Source organism: Stomoxys calcitrans, chromosome 4 (genome assembly GCF_963082655.1).
Source record: "Stomoxys calcitrans chromosome 4, idStoCalc2.1, whole genome shotgun sequence".
NCBI classification, from domain to species: Eukaryota; Metazoa; Arthropoda; class Insecta; order Diptera; family Muscidae; genus Stomoxys; species Stomoxys calcitrans.
This window is the reverse complement of record NC_081555.1, coordinates 158,633,443-158,649,269: the sequence shown is the minus strand read 5'-3', so window position 1 is coordinate 158,649,269 and position 15,827 is coordinate 158,633,443. Positions and strand designations below refer to the sequence as shown.

At 38.6% G+C, this 15,827-nt stretch overlaps 1 protein-coding gene across 1 annotated transcript in view; it reads right to left on the bottom strand.

Annotated features, from left to right (window-relative positions):
• LOC106082131 (uncharacterized) overlaps positions 1–15,594 on the bottom strand; it is a 30,490-nt gene extending 14,896 nt beyond the window's left edge. Inside the window, exons 1-2 of the mRNA XM_013244476.2 lie at positions 14,653–15,594; positions 14,444–14,603 (exon numbers count right to left, since the gene is read on the bottom strand). Coding sequence (XP_013099930.2) covers positions 14,444–14,603; positions 14,653–14,693 — 201 coding nt within the window. The 5' untranslated portion in view covers positions 14,694–15,594. The remainder of the gene's footprint in view (positions 1–14,443; positions 14,604–14,652) is intronic.
• Positions 15,595–15,827: the final 233 nt, after the last annotated feature.

The following is a 15,827-nucleotide window of genomic DNA, read 5'->3' as shown; positions in this document are numbered from 1 at the left end:
CTGCTCATTCAATCCGAATTTAAAGCTCTCGTCAGCTGATTTTATAAAGGGAAAACCGATGATCGAGCCATTAAATCCGAATTTAAAGAGCAGTTTAAACGGGGCTTAATGACCAATTATGTATGTAAGATTCCCTTGAAGTCCTTTAGTAAATCAAAAGTAAATTAAAAATATTCCATTACGACATAACATACACCGCCAGGATTCACCACACAAGTAAACCAATCAGCCGGCACACAATTGGTACTTGCCATTGAGAATATCAACTTTTTAACATTCATTCTTTGTTTACATTTTCTCTCTTTTGCTGCATTTGCAATCGGCACAGTGACCTCCTCAATGTTCATGGGGCCTTTCCACATTTAGTTTTCGGTAAGCGACATAACCTTCGATTAGTGAACACTGATAAACCGCATTTAAGACACCGTTATGTAGCCTTCAAAAATTGAACGATAATAAGGTATTTACAAAAAATTTCTCTCCCCCACCCCCAAAAAACAATTCCAAAAAAATTTATTAAGAAATCATAGACACTGGTTAATATTAATCATAATGATGTTTCTACGAATGTTGTATTTTTTCGAATATCAGAGCATTTGATCATTGTTTAACTGTGTATTTGTTACATAATGCAGACATACTCTTATTTTCAAAGCTTAATAATGCAAGGAGGTATGGATACCAAATGGATTCACAAAATTAGCATTCATTAATAATTAATCGTTTATGAAAATAGAAAGTGTTGCTCTTTCTGTTATTGGCCTCGGTTTGAGTTTTGATTTTGATTTCGGTTTCATTTTCATTTCGGAATGAAAAAGCCAACGATGACTTCAACTCAATGACATTAAAGACTTAAAGGAATTCCTTTGATATCAATGCGTAATACATAACATAGACATAGACTTTTATATACATGTAACCATATACATATACATGCAAACATATGTATATTTTCGTTTGTAATAATTAATTGTGCATATATTTAATTATGTATGTATACATCGTTGGCTATTTAAATATGTAGTTGATGATGGCGATGGCAATGGCTAAAGCGATGACATGACAAATGTATGCTAAAGAGATTTGTGGTTTTTTATTTTACTTCACTTCTTTCCAAATATTTAATCTACCCACATGAATCATTAAAAAAAATAACAGATCTTCTTATGTAATCTTGCCTTAAAGGGGGATTTATTTTTTTCCAACCGAGTATGAGTGGTGGTGAAATTTCAGTTATAATATTTAACACAAATCATTTGGGAGTAAAATATGTTAACAACTTTGTAGGCCAGAGAAGGGGAGGTGAAAGGAATTAAATATGCCTCATTCCTTGACAGCTTCCAATTTGGTTTTAAAAATTTAAAAAAAAAAAATCGAAACGACATCTTTTCAGAGAAATTTCTTTATATGTATTGTAGCATACTTGGTATACAACATACATACATCTTGGTATACAACAACTTTGCAGGTTGATCTTTACTGAACCATTCCGTACCAAATGAGTTTTTAAATTAACAAGTAAGATCGTGCTAAGTTCGGCCGGACCGAATCTTATATACCCTCCACTATGGATCGCATTTGTCGAGTTCTTTGCGCGAAATCTCGTTCAAGGCAAACAATTGAATGTTGAACATTGTGTTCTATTGCAGTCCATTCGGATAAGAATTGCGCCTTGTAGGGGCTCAAGAACCCAAATCAGGAGATCGGTTTATATGAGAGCTGTATCAAGCTAATGGTCGATTCAGACCATATTGAACACATATGTTGAAGGATATGGGAGAAGCCGTTGTACAAAATTTCAGCCAAATCGGATGAGAATTGCGTCCTCTAGAGGCTCAAGAAATCAAGATCCCAAATCCGTTTATATGGCAGCTATATCAAGTTATGCGCGGATTTGCACCATACTTAATACAGATGTTAGAAGTCATAACTAAATACTTCATGCAAAATTTCAGGAAAATCGGATGAGAATTGCGCCCTATAGCGGCTCAAGAAGTCAAGACCCAAGATCGGTTTATGTGGCAGCTATACCAGGTTTTAGACCGATATGAACCACACTTAGCACAGTGGTTGGAAGTGATACCAAAAGACTACGTGCTAAATTACAGTCAAATCGGTTAAGAGGTGCGCCCTCTAAAAGCTGAAGAAGTCAAGACCCAAGACCGATTTATGTGGCAACTATATCAGGTTATGAACCGATTTGAACCATACTTAGTAAAGTTATTGGAAGTGATACCAAAACACCATGTGCAAAATTTCAGACAAATCGGACGTGAATTGTGCCCTCTAGATGCTTAAGGAGTCAAGACCCAAGATCGGTTTATATGGCAGCTTTTTCAAAACATGGACCGATTAGGACCATTTAAAATCCCAACCGACCTAAACTAATAAAAAGTATTTGTGCAAAATTTCAAGTGCCTAGCTTTACTCCTTCGAAAGTTAGCGTGCTTTCGACAGACAGACTGAGGGACGGACGGACCGACGGATGGACAGACGGATGAACGGACGGACAGACGGACGGCCATGGACATAGCAGAAATGCCAAGTAAGATTTCAGTAAAGTTGACTAAAGTACACATTTTAATGTCCTTCACAATCTCAAAAGTCAAAGAGTTACGCTTTGTTTGTTTGTTAGGTTAGGTTAGAGTGCCAATCCTTAAACCAACTTACCTAGCCCAATTTAGTTCATTGTGTTACCACAGTGTAACGTCAGACTTAAACCTTAGATGGGAATCAAACCCACGACCGCTGTATAGGTAATACGAACAGATTTTCAAATTAGCTACCGCGTCTTGTTTGTATGTTACCTATAGACTCAAAAACAACTAAACCGATTTTTATGACTTTTTCAGAGTAAAAAAGAGTTTGTGAGCTGATACGAACAGATATTTTCAAGTTTAGATTGAGCCGGCCACATTGTCTTGGAGCGTTATCATACCCAGACTCCAGTGTTTCAGCAATATGGAAGGTAGTTCATATCCTTGCAAGGTTGTCTGCTCTACAATTCCCTGGAGTATCTCTGTGGTCCGGCACTCAGAACTGGTGAACTTTGAACTTTCATCTTGTTAAAGATCTGCGACAGATAAGGACGATTTGTGAATTCAGAAATTTAATGACTGCCTGGCTGTCTAAGAGGATATATTACTGTCGATTGTCGTCTTGGCCACTTAGCAGCTCAACATTACTTGGATTCCGACTTACTCCGCTTGATCAAACTTCGTAAGCTCCGTCCTAGTTTTTTGGAGAATACCACAAAGAACACATGGTCATTTAAGCTGCAGCCAACCGTATAAAATCCGACGTATCGACCATTATCTAGTATCTGGGGTATTGCAGTTGGTTGCCACCGGAGCGCCAAGGTAAGCTTATACACCTATGAAGCAGAACGCCTGGGTTCAAAAAACATAAGATGAAATCTTGTATGGTGCTTAACTCCTAATTTATGCTGGTAAAATTTGTGAGGTATCGGGCCTCAAGTTTTGTGTTTCGTTGGGGTAGAATTTTGTTGTTGTGCTAATGACTCTACCTCTTAATTGTACCATAAATTAGGCCTTATAACAGCGCTTCACGGCAGAAGGTCCATATGGCTTCAAAAATCAAGGCAGAAAGACCATATGGCTTCAAAAATGAGGCTTGCACCTTCTAAAACTTTGACTCTCTTGTATTCCTTCTGAAGTACTCTGAAATACTCCTTAGTACATATCAAATAGGATAAAACGTAAAAAAGAATGAATGTAAAAAGAGAACAAGTTGACATCCTCAACGCCAAGTACTGCCAAACATTAAAAAAAATTTAATTCAGTTGATCGCTTGGCTTAACTTTATTCAGTGAATCCTGCATCATACTTAGGGCGATCAGGATTCACCGGGCCGAACTTTGGATACCCACCACCTTGGGTATACATGTAAACCACCTTTCGTCAAAATCCGGTGAAAAATGCATAGCGGCTATATCGAAATATGTTCTGATTTGGACCAAATAGTAATAAGTACAAGTCATTGCCAGCTATATCCAAATCTGGACCGATTTGGGCGCCTTTTATGGCTCCAAAACCTTAAATCGAGAGATCGGTCCGTATGGCAGCTATATCCAAATCTAAGCCGATCTGTTTCATTTTGCAGAAGTATATCGAGGGGCTTTACTTAACTCATTGTCCCAAATTTCGGCGACATCGGACAATAAATGCGCTTTTTATGGGTGCAATACCTTAAATCGAGAGATCGGTCTATATGGCAGCTATATCCAAATCTGGAGCGATCTGAGCCAAATTAAAGAGGGATGTCGAAGGGCCTAACACAACTTACTGTCCCAAATATCAGCAAAATCGAATAATAAATGTGGATTTTATGGGCGTAAGGCCCTAAATCGGCGGATCGGACTATATGGCAGGTATATCCAAATCTGAAGCGATCTGGGCCAAATTGCAGGAAGATATCAAGGGGCCTATCGCAACTCACTGTCCCAAATTTTGGCAAGATCGGACAATAAATGCGCCTTTTATGGGCCCAATACCTTAAATCGAGATTTCGGTCTATATGGGGGCTATGTCTAGATATAGTCCGATATAGCCCATCTTCGAACTTAACCTGCTTATGGACAAAAATAGAATCTGTCGCGCAGATGTTAGCATGTTCGCCTATGACGCTGAACGCCTGTGTTCGAATCCTGGCGAGACCATCAGAAACAAATTTTTTTTCAACGGTGGTTTTCCCCTCCTAATGCTGGCAACCTTTCTAAGGTACTATGCCATGTAAAACGTCTCTCCAAAGAGGTGTCGCACTGCGGCACGCCGTTCGGACTCGGCTATAAAAAGGAAGCTTAAATCGGACTGCACTCATTGAGAAGAAGAATTTGCAAAGTTTCAGCTCAATATTTCTATTTTTAAAGACTGTAACGTGATTTCAACAGACAGACGGACGAACGGGAACGGCTAGATCGTCTTAGATTTTTACGCTGATCAAGAATATATATACTTTATAGAGTCGAAAATGGATATTTCGTTCGATGTGTTGCAAACGGGATGACAAAATGGTGGGTATAAAAATGGTGACGAAGAAAATGCGAACACTTTCCGTAGTAGTTGTACTAAGTTCTATAAGCAAAATAGTAGCAACATGTCGCTGCGTCAATAGAAATTTCGATTCACTTAATTGCCAATGTTCTCACGAAATGGGCGCCAACCAACTCTGTCTCAGTGATGTTTTCTTTGTTGTGTGTTGTTTTTTGACTTTTGTTTGTTTTCTGCAAAAAGTTGACCCTGTCGGATTTCGCAATAATTTAATAGGCATTTTCGTTACAAAAGAAGTCAGTACTAGGCTAAAAAGGGAACAAGTTGACATCCTCAATGTCAAGTACTGACAAAAATTTAAAAAAAATTGTATTGGGTTGCCCAAAAAGTAATTGCGGATTTTTTAAAAGAAAGTAAATGCATTTTTAATAAAACTTAGAATGAACTTTAATCAAATATACTTTTTTTACACTTTTTTTCTAAAGCAAGCTAAAAGTAACAGCTGATAACTGACAGAAGAAACAAGGCAATTACAGAGCCACAAGCTGTTTAAAAATTTGTCAACGCCGACTATATGAAAAATCCGCAATTACTTTTGGGCAACCCAATATGTCGACTGATTCCTTGGCCTAACCATATTCATTAAATCCTGTTCAGCGAGATTCTGTGAATATTTCGGAAAATCCTTTTTGCTATTTTCGCCGTAATCTGCACGTTTGTCCTTATGTGGATCAAAAGAGTGTCCATAAAGTTCACTATTACAAGGATAATTACCACAATAAGTTCTCAACACTTTCTCAAACTTCCACCTAAAGATTAACGGCCTTATCACAGAACTTAATGAAGCCTTAAAATAGGTTAATTTTACAATTTATATCTATATTTAACCCCGTTTACACTGCTCTTTAAATCCGGATTTAATGGCTCGGTCATCTGTTTTCCCTTTATAAAATCAGCTGACGAGAGACCTTAATCCAGATTTAATGAGCAGTGTAAGCGGGGTTTTAAGTTTGAGAATAGCGGTGTAATAATGCCCAAATTTAACACATTTCCTGTCAAACAAACCTAATTTTAAAGCTGCTTTAAGTTTTGTGAATTCCGGTGTAATTCTGTAACACTTGAGTTTCACTAGATTTTACTAGAATTTAAGACTTTCTTTTTTGTAAGTGAAAAACGTATAAATTTCAAATGCTCAGCCACAATGACACAATTTCCAGTAAAATAACAGTCATTGGCCAACATCTAAAAACAAGAAGTGAAAAATTACAAACAAGTAAAAGCGTGCTAAGTTCGGCCGGGCCGAATCTTATATACCCTCCACCATGGATCGCATTTGTCGAGTTCTTTCCCCGGCATCTCTTCTTAGGCAAAAAAGGATATAAGAAAAGAGTTGCTCTGCTATTAAAACGATATCAAGATATGGTCCGGTTCGGACCACAATTAAATTATATGTTGGAGACCTGTGTAAAATTTCAGCCAATTCGTATAAGAATTGCGTCCATTGGGGCTCACGAAGTAAACTAGAGAGAACGATTTATATGGGATCTGTATCGGGCTATAGAACGATTCAGACCATTATAAACACGTTTGTTGATGGTCATGAGAGGATCCGTCGTACAAAATTTCAGGCATATCGGATAATAATTGCGACCTCTAGGGGTCAAGAAGTCAAGATCCCAGATCGGTTTATATGGCAGCTATATCAGGTTATGAACCGATTTGAACCTTATTTGACACAGTTGTTGAAAGTAAAAATAAAATACGTCATGCAAAACTTCAGCCAAATCGGATAGGAATTGCGCCCTCTAAAAGCTCAAGAAGTCAAATCCCCAGATCTGTTTATATGACAGCTATATCAGGTTATCGACCGATTTCAACCATACTTGGCACAGTTGTTGGATATCATAACGAAATACTTCGTGCAAAAATTCATTAAAATCGGATAAGAATTGTGCCCTCTAGAGGCTCAAGAAGTCAAGACCCAAGATCGGTTTATATGGCAGCTATATCAGGTTATGAACCGATTTAAACCATACTTGGCACAGTTGTTGGGTATCATAACAAAACACGTCGTGCGAAATTCCATTCCATTCGGATAAGAATTGCGCCCTCTAGAGGCTCAAGAAGTCAAGACCCAAGATCGGTTTATATGGCAGCTATATCAGGTTATGGGCCGATTTGAACCATACTTGGCACAGTTGTTGGATATCATAACAAAACACGTCGTGCAAAATTTCATTCCTATCGAATAAGAATTGCGCACTCTAGAGGCTCAAGAAGTCAAGACCCAAGATCGGTTTATATGGCAGCTATATCAGGTTATGGACCGATTTGAACCATACTTAGCACAGTTGTTGGATATAATAACAAAACACGACGTGCAAAATTTCATTCTGATCGGGTAAGAATTGCGCACGCTAGAGGCTCAAGAAGTCAAGACCCAAGATCGGTTTATATGGCAGCTATATCAGGTTATGGACCGATTTGAACTATACTTGGCGCAGTTGTTGGATATCATAACAAAACACGTCGTGCAAAAATTCATTCCAATCGGATAAGAATTGCGCACTCTAGAGGCTCAAGAAGTCAAGACCCAAGATCGGTTTATATGGCAGCTATATCAAAACCGATATGGCCCATTTGCAATACCAACCGACCTACACTAATAAGAAGTATTTGTGCAAAATTTCAAGCGTCTAGCTTTACTCCTTCGGAAGTTAGCGTGCTTTCGACAGACAGACGGACGGACGGACGGACGGACGGACGGACAGACGGACGGACATGGCTAGATCGACATAAAATTTCACGACGATCAAGAATATATATACTTTATGGGGTCTTAGACGAATATTTCGAGTAGTTACAAACAGAATGACGAAATTAGTATACCCCCCATCTTATGGTGGAGGGTATAAAAAAATGAGTAACAAGCGTTTTCACTTGATCTCAACCGGTCTTTATGTCTGGGACAAGTTCAGTATGGATGGCTACATTGTCAGACGACGACCCACATTTTTATGTAACAATAATTCTTCCAATTTTCCAAAACCGGAACTAGTCATTTATAATTATATGGTCAGATGAGTGAGTGAATAATCCATCATTGCACATCATCAACGCTAATATCCAATACTCGTTGTTGTCTCTCACACGCTTATAATGCGCTTGCGCATAAGCACGCTGGCGGCGACGCATGTAATTATGCATATTTACCACATACGAAAAGAAAGTTAAACAGTTACCATTATTATGTAAGTTGGTTGGTTTGGTTATTTTTGTTATTGTTATTGTTTTTTTTTTATTGGTTCATATGTAAGTTTTTATTAATTAATTTTTACCTAAAAACAAGCACACACACACGCACGCACACAAACACTAATGAAAACAAAATGTTTACGGCCAAAGTCAAAGATCAGCGTAAAAACCGTTAAGTTTCACTTTTTTTCTTCGTGAGGACAAGTGATGAGAAGGAGGGATATCAAGGTACGAACTTAAGGCTTTAAGCGGCGGTTTAGCGGACACGTTAAGACGCTTCGCGTCGAGAATTAAAACTAAATCGAATTGTGGCGATCAAACGCTGATATTGACGGTCAAAGACTTTGGGGCTATGCGGCCAAGTTGTAGTTGGAGGTTTCTAAAATGAACACAGAAACAATGGAGAGCAGAAACAAAACATCAAAACCCAAAGAAGAAATCGTCAGTCAGTGCGTTCGTTGTTGGTTGGAAGTGTTAGGCATTGAAAAGCAACCTGGTTTGACTTTGAAATCACGTTCATCAAGGCACGCATGAGCATATAGCCAGCGCAAGCCAACAACAGTGGGCCAGTGGCCAAAAGAAAAGCATGAGAGAGTGAGCGGAAGAGGGATTTGCTTATATTTACTAACTTGATCTCTATTTTCTCCAAAAACATGTTGGCTTCGAGCTTGTTGTATGCAACCTACAACATTGACATAAACTGCCATTTAAACTGTTGTTGTTGTTGTTGTTGAAGAAGAAAATTATGTTTTTTAGTTTTTTCAAGCACAGACGATTGCACACGGCTTTTAACGGGTCTCATTATGAACACGTTCCATCAGGTGCCGATGACTATGCCATCCAGACATCAATTTGGAGTTTGACCGTCTTCTGCCATCGGCAGCATAGCCCAGCTCCATTAAAGTCACATAACAATTAGTAAACGGAACATGTATATATGTTAAATAGTGCTCTCTGCTGGAGTTGCCACATATGTACGAGTATGCAGATGCCTTAAAAGGCGGCGTACGATTTGTTATGCCAATATGGCAATAATTTATGCATGTCCACTGAACACTGGGCTTTGTTTTGTCAAAGGTTAGTTTTTTATTGTATGTGGTTGAAAGTGAAAATTTGATTCATTTAAATGGTACAAATATGGCACATGCGGCAGTAAACCACTTAAAAATTAAACAAAGTAACATTTAAGCATTATTATTTAATTACACTGTGGAAAAAATATCACTTTTTTTTAAACCTCCAGCGAATGATGGTTTGCCACACATCGAAATATACATTTCCGACCCTATAAAGTATATATATTCTTGATCAGCGTAAAAATCTGAGTCGATCTAGCCATGTCCGTCCGTCTGTCCGTCCTTCTGTCTGTTGAAATCACGCTACAGTCTTTAAAAATAGAGATATTGAGCTGAAACTTTGCACAGATTCTTTTTTTGTCCATAAGCTGTTCAGAGATGGGCTATATCGGACTATATTTTCATAAAGCCCCCATACAGACCGATCCGCCGATTTAGACTCTTAGGCCCATAAAAGCCACATTTATTATCCGATTTAGCTGAAATTTGGGACAGTGAGTTGTGTTAGGCCCTTCGACATCCTTCTTCAATTTGGCCCAGATCTGTCCAGATTTGGATATAGCTGCCATATAGACCGATCCGCCGATTTAAGGTTTCGGACCCATAAAAAGCACATTTATTGTCCGATTGTGGCAAAATTTGGGACAGTGAGTTGTATTAGGCCCCTTGACACCTTTTGCGCAACATGGCCCAGATCGGTCCACAGTTGGATATAGATGTGAAAAGACCGATCTCTCGATTAAAGCTTTCTAGACCATAAAAGGCACATTTATTGTCCGATGTCGCCGAAATTTGGGACAGTGAGATGTGTTAGGCCCTTCAACATTCCTCCTCAACTTGGCTCAGATTGGTCCAGATTTGAATATAGCTGCCAGTTAGGACAGTGAGTTATGTTAGGCTCTTCGACATCCCTCTTCTAGTTGGCTCAGATCGGTTCAGATTTGGATATAGTTACCATATAGACCGATCTCTCGATTTGAGGTTTTGGGCCTATAAAATACGCATTTATTTTTCGATTTCGCCGAAATTTGGGACAGTGAGTTGTGTTAGGCCCTTTCACATACATACACAAAATCAGGGTTGCATTAATCACAGATTTTGACAGATAGTGCACTGTCATGGTTTCCAACAAGTGTGCCAAGTACGGGTGAAATCGATGCATATTCTGATATAGCTGACATATAAACCGATCTGGGGTCTTGACTTCTTGAGCCTTTAGATGGCGCAATTCCTATCCGATTTGGCTGAAATTTTGGACGTCGTCTTTCGTCATGACTTCCAACAACTGTACCAAGTATGGTTCCATTCGGTTCATAACCTGATATATTTAGCTGCCATATAAAGCGATCTTGAATCCTGAGTTGGAAGTGTCACATTCAGGAGCGTACTGAGAAGGCTCACAGATGTTGGGCACTATGTAGACGGGCCGTAGGCTCGAAATGGGGTGTGCATCCTACGATAGTCCACTGGATCTACTGAAGCGTGATTAGACCAATACTAACGTTTGATGGACTGCTATGGAGAAAAAGTACAACGTTAAGACCATACAACAAGTTCAGAGAACATATGGTCTTAACATGGCGGAGCGATGAGGAGCACGCCCACTACAGCACTGGAGACTATTCTAGATATCCGACCCATTGACATTAAATGTGAGGCAGCCACTGCGGCTATGAGACTTAAGGCAATGGGAGAATGGATTGAGGATGGTAGCAGCTCATACCATCGCGGTATAATCGAAGTTTCCGATCGGATACCTGAGACGACACTTGAGGTCGAGTGCGAGGCACTGCTGCCAGCGACACTGTGTTGAACAGACGGAACCCTAGTATTGCCATCTGGAAGATCAAAAACTAGAGAACAGAGTGGGCTTGGGGGTCTACATTGAGAACCCAGGGACTGAGATCTGTTTTAGACTGCCTGACCATAATACGGTCCTGTAGACGGAGATCCGGGAAATCACGGAATGCTTGAGGTGGTGTGGTGCTAACGCTTGGACGTCGAGTGTGACGTCGGTTGCCAGAGGACAGCCATCAATAAACTTGGTTAAACCGGAGCGTTTCGGGTCGACGCAGTCCGAGTTAAGGGCGTGGACATCGAAAGCGCATGTAACACTGTGAAACAGCGAAACAGTCGGGAGGACCGCGAAAATCCTATGGAGTGATCCGGATCGTGAGATGATGTGGCTGTTACTTATAGGAAGTAAGAAGGAGGTCAGTATAGCTTATGGTATCAAAACGGGTCACATAGGACTACTAATGCAAAATCGGTGCGGCAAGTGTTGGCATGTGTAGGGCATGTGGGGAAGATGATTAGACGTTGGAAAATTTCCTATGTCATTTCTCAGGTTTCGCGGCTATTAGGCACCAGTACTTAGGTGGGCACACTATACCAGACATGAACCAACTTAGGGGAGTGTTATCGAAACAGTTAAGGATTTTGTAAGTAGCACAGAATTCCTAACTTAAATCTTTTTTCGAGGTTAGTTTTTAGAGTTCAATCCGCTCTACAACTCTTTCAACCACACCTAAGATTCAAGTTTAAGTTTAAGTTCACTTACAGGCCAGTTTAGCCCCAAGATTTTAGTTATATACAGTGCAGTGCAGCGAAAATTTTATGGAAATGACATCTATACAGACATCTGGGCCGAATTATCGTAATCAAACGCGCTTTCGTATCGAATGACATTTCAACTGATATTTAATGAAAGTTATACCATTTTTATATAAATTAGTATGTCAAAGTTTTTATAAATAACGATCGATTTAAACATTCGCGTTCTTATATTTCGAAAATTCGCGTTCTTTAATTTCAAAAATTCGCGTTCAATAAAAAGATACATAATTCACAATAGAGAGATTTCGAACGATTTTACTCGTTCACAAATTTACGGCATTCGGCCCCTGGATAAATTACCAATGCATAAATTATGTAGAACATCTGTCGTCAGTTTTGCCATGATGTTTTTCACATAAAGTGTGGCCACCTGTAAAATTAACTCTATTGTGAATGTCAGAGTAAAATTTATATCAAATGTTTATAAAATTAAGTGCACAAATATTAAAAAAAATATTTTCAAATTTTATTCGTAAATTTTTCAATACTTTAAATTTTTTTCTTAGTATTGTTTTGACAGAATAGCAAACAGTGCTGCCACCTGATTTCAAACAAGCAGACTTGTTTGCACTGGATACATTTTTTGCGCTTTATTTTTGTCCTTCAGTATGCAATACTAAATATGTATCAAGTACTAAAATTGTATACACAAAAATTTCTGCAATCTGGCAACTATTCCGATAAAATCTTTTGGTATTGATCTTCCATTACTTGTTTCCTGCAAACCATATGGGAAAATCTCACAATAAATTGATATTAATGCTAGTTGGTCAACGAAGAAAGATGAAATTAAGGTGCAATGCACCACTACTGCTATCTCCATCATCATCATTCCATCTTACAAAGCAATTCAATTTACCTCAATTAACTTGGCACTTTGTAAGTTGAACTGAACTCATTACCCATAATTTAAATTCACTTACCATACCAGAAAAAATGATCTTCTCATTGCTCATTGCTGCTCTTCATACCGAATCCGTGTTGTTCGTGAAATATGTCATGCGTAACTATCGTGTGAGCTTTTCCAAAGGTGGCCGCCGACACAGTGAATTTAAACAAAAGAACTAAAATTACTCAAAATTATGATGAGCTCTTGTTTAGCTTTTTTTTCTTTCTTTCGTTATTTTCTAATGGATAAAAGGAGAACAAGTCCGAAAAAAACACCTACAATTCGGTCATCATGATGATATTCAACAAAAAAAAGATTCTTTTGTTGTCACAAAAACCAAGAAAGCCTAACCAACATATTTGCATTAAGGTTAGAAAATGGAATTTGAAGGCCCCAAACAATGGTATAAGAGGCCACGGTGGACCATTACAAACTTTTTTTACGTATCAGACGATGTATAACACATTTAAAGATGCGAAATTTGACAGCATCTGCATGTAATATTGTGAATGTACATATAATGTTATAGCCACCGTACCACTACCCATGATATAATTACCAGATAGTGTACCGTTAACAGCTAAGTACAATTATTTTCTCGCGAAGTGCACTATCTGTCAAAGAATTTTGGTTGTGAGTTTGTATTACAGTTAAGAACCATAGCACACACAAACAACGAAAATGGCGCGAACTAGCACCATAGTCAAAATCAGAGTTGCATTAGTCACTGATTTTGACACCTAGTGCACTCTAGTGCTACGAAAATAGTATATCGCTCGACTAACAGCTTAACAATATAAATGCCTTTATCTGAATCCCATATGATCTTTATTGGTCTACGAATCTATGTTAGGATGCAAGGTGTACTCTATTCTTAAAATAATTTATTTCAGCCCGATATTCTCATGATATCTGATTTAGGAGTATTTTCGGGGGTGAGGTCGTCCTTCAGACACTTGGCCCTGAAAAAATATCAGCATCGTGCTATCTCTCAAATACCATTTACTTAAACCCCATATTGCCATTAGTTTTGAGGGGAGTTTACAGGATGAGGCGTCCCCCTAACACATGGCCCCGAAATTGGTTATCAAATTCGTTTTCTTATCTCAAATACCTTTCATTTGAGGCACTTATTGGCATGATTGACAAATTTTTAACCTTTGGGGAATGGGTGATGCCTTAAATACATGGTCCTACATTTGAATATCAAATTCGTATTCTGCTCCCAAATACCTTTATTTGAGCCCCATATTGCGATGGTCAGTAAAAAAAATGGCTGTTTGTGGGGTATTTTGGGGAATTGGTAGACCCCAGAAAATTGGTCCCCAAAGTGGGTATCAATTCTTTCTCTACCCCCCAATACCTTTCATTTAAGCCCTGAAAATTTTCCGCAAAAAAGAACGTAGTACCAGCCTTAATATGTAGGAGTGAGAGAGAAAGTTTAAAGAATGCATGCTATTAACTGTTATTGTATGTGATATGATGCTACAGTATTTACATGACGATAGGGGTTGAGCTTAGACATGAACTTAGAAAAAAAGGGGTTTGTAGGCCGAAAAAATATTAAACTTAAAATTAAAAGGCCCAAAGTGACTTACCCAACTTCCGCCCCTTTTGAAGAACTCATTACATGAACTGGAACTCATCTTAACGGGCACAACAAAATTATTCTTTCTCCACTCAAAGCAGCGGTAACGTTTCGCAACATTTTCGTTGACTTCTTTTAACATCAGCAGCAGCACAAACAAACAAAGGTAACTAAACAACAGCAACAATGCCAAAGAGAAAAAATGTTAATTAACCGTACCATGATTTTGGTCGTTGGTTGTTTGTTTCTGTGGTGGTCATTTCACTTCATTGTTGTTGCTGTAGTTGTTGATGGGCGATGATGGTGCAACGGCTTGGTGGTAAAATGCCGTATAGCCGGGTTTTTTTTGGGGTTTCTTTAACGCCTGGTTTGCCCCCCGGATTGTTGGCATGTGACGTTGTGCCATAGAGTAGGTGATGGCGGTAGTGGCTTGTGTTTATTTTTGGCTTTAGAGTATGTGCCATCACTGTCACTGTCGTTTTTGTTTTTGTTTCTGGTTCTTTCTTTAACTCGTCGACATAGCGAGGAAAGAAAAAAAAACTTGGCTTTGGGGAAAGTGTTTTTTATAATTTCGATTTTTTCCTTTCGTTTCATTTTTAGTCATATTTGCGTTTAACGTTAATGTTACCGTTGTTTTTGTTGACATTCTTCAAATTTATAATCATGGGTTTATGTTGTTGTTGTTATCGTTGCTGTAGTTTGTTTAGTGTTTGATATTTTTTCTTTTTTTAATGTTGAATAGTATCACCTTTTTGGTATGTGTTAATATTTCTGGCAACTCAACGATCCAACAACTATTCAACCTGGCTTCTCCCATTCATGGTTTATTGGCAATAGCCGTTGTTTGTTATTGCAAACAATGTCCATAAATTTCTTTGGCAATCGCCAAATAAAATGACTAAAAAGGTATGCGAGCCTAGCGCCGTTAGCAAATTTTGTCTGCTCTAAGGAAAACGATGTAGGTACATAAATAAGCGATTTGTCCTGCAGTTAGGTAAGGTATAGTTATGTTAGGTTATAATATCAGTCTAAATTTTAGACAATTGAGTCTATTTTCATCTCGGCACAGGATAACAGTGGGCGTTGCATAAATTTGAACTTTGACCTCCGATTTATGTGATGTTCGTCGTTATCATGGGAAACCCAGATGGAAGCTGCATGTAGGTTGATGCAAATGCAGAAGCGGCCAATCAGCGCTTTCGACAAGAGTGAGAGGCCAGGTAGCACTGGAGAGTGTGCCGATTATACCCAAAAAGACAAGCGTACAATACATTTCCAATCTCTGGCACTAAGTTTCGAGATTCCTTTCACTTGTTTTTGCCATAAGCTAAGTATGCATCTCTAGCGAAATTTCGGTTTATGTCGCCACTAAAAATAGTTGTGTAGAAAACAAG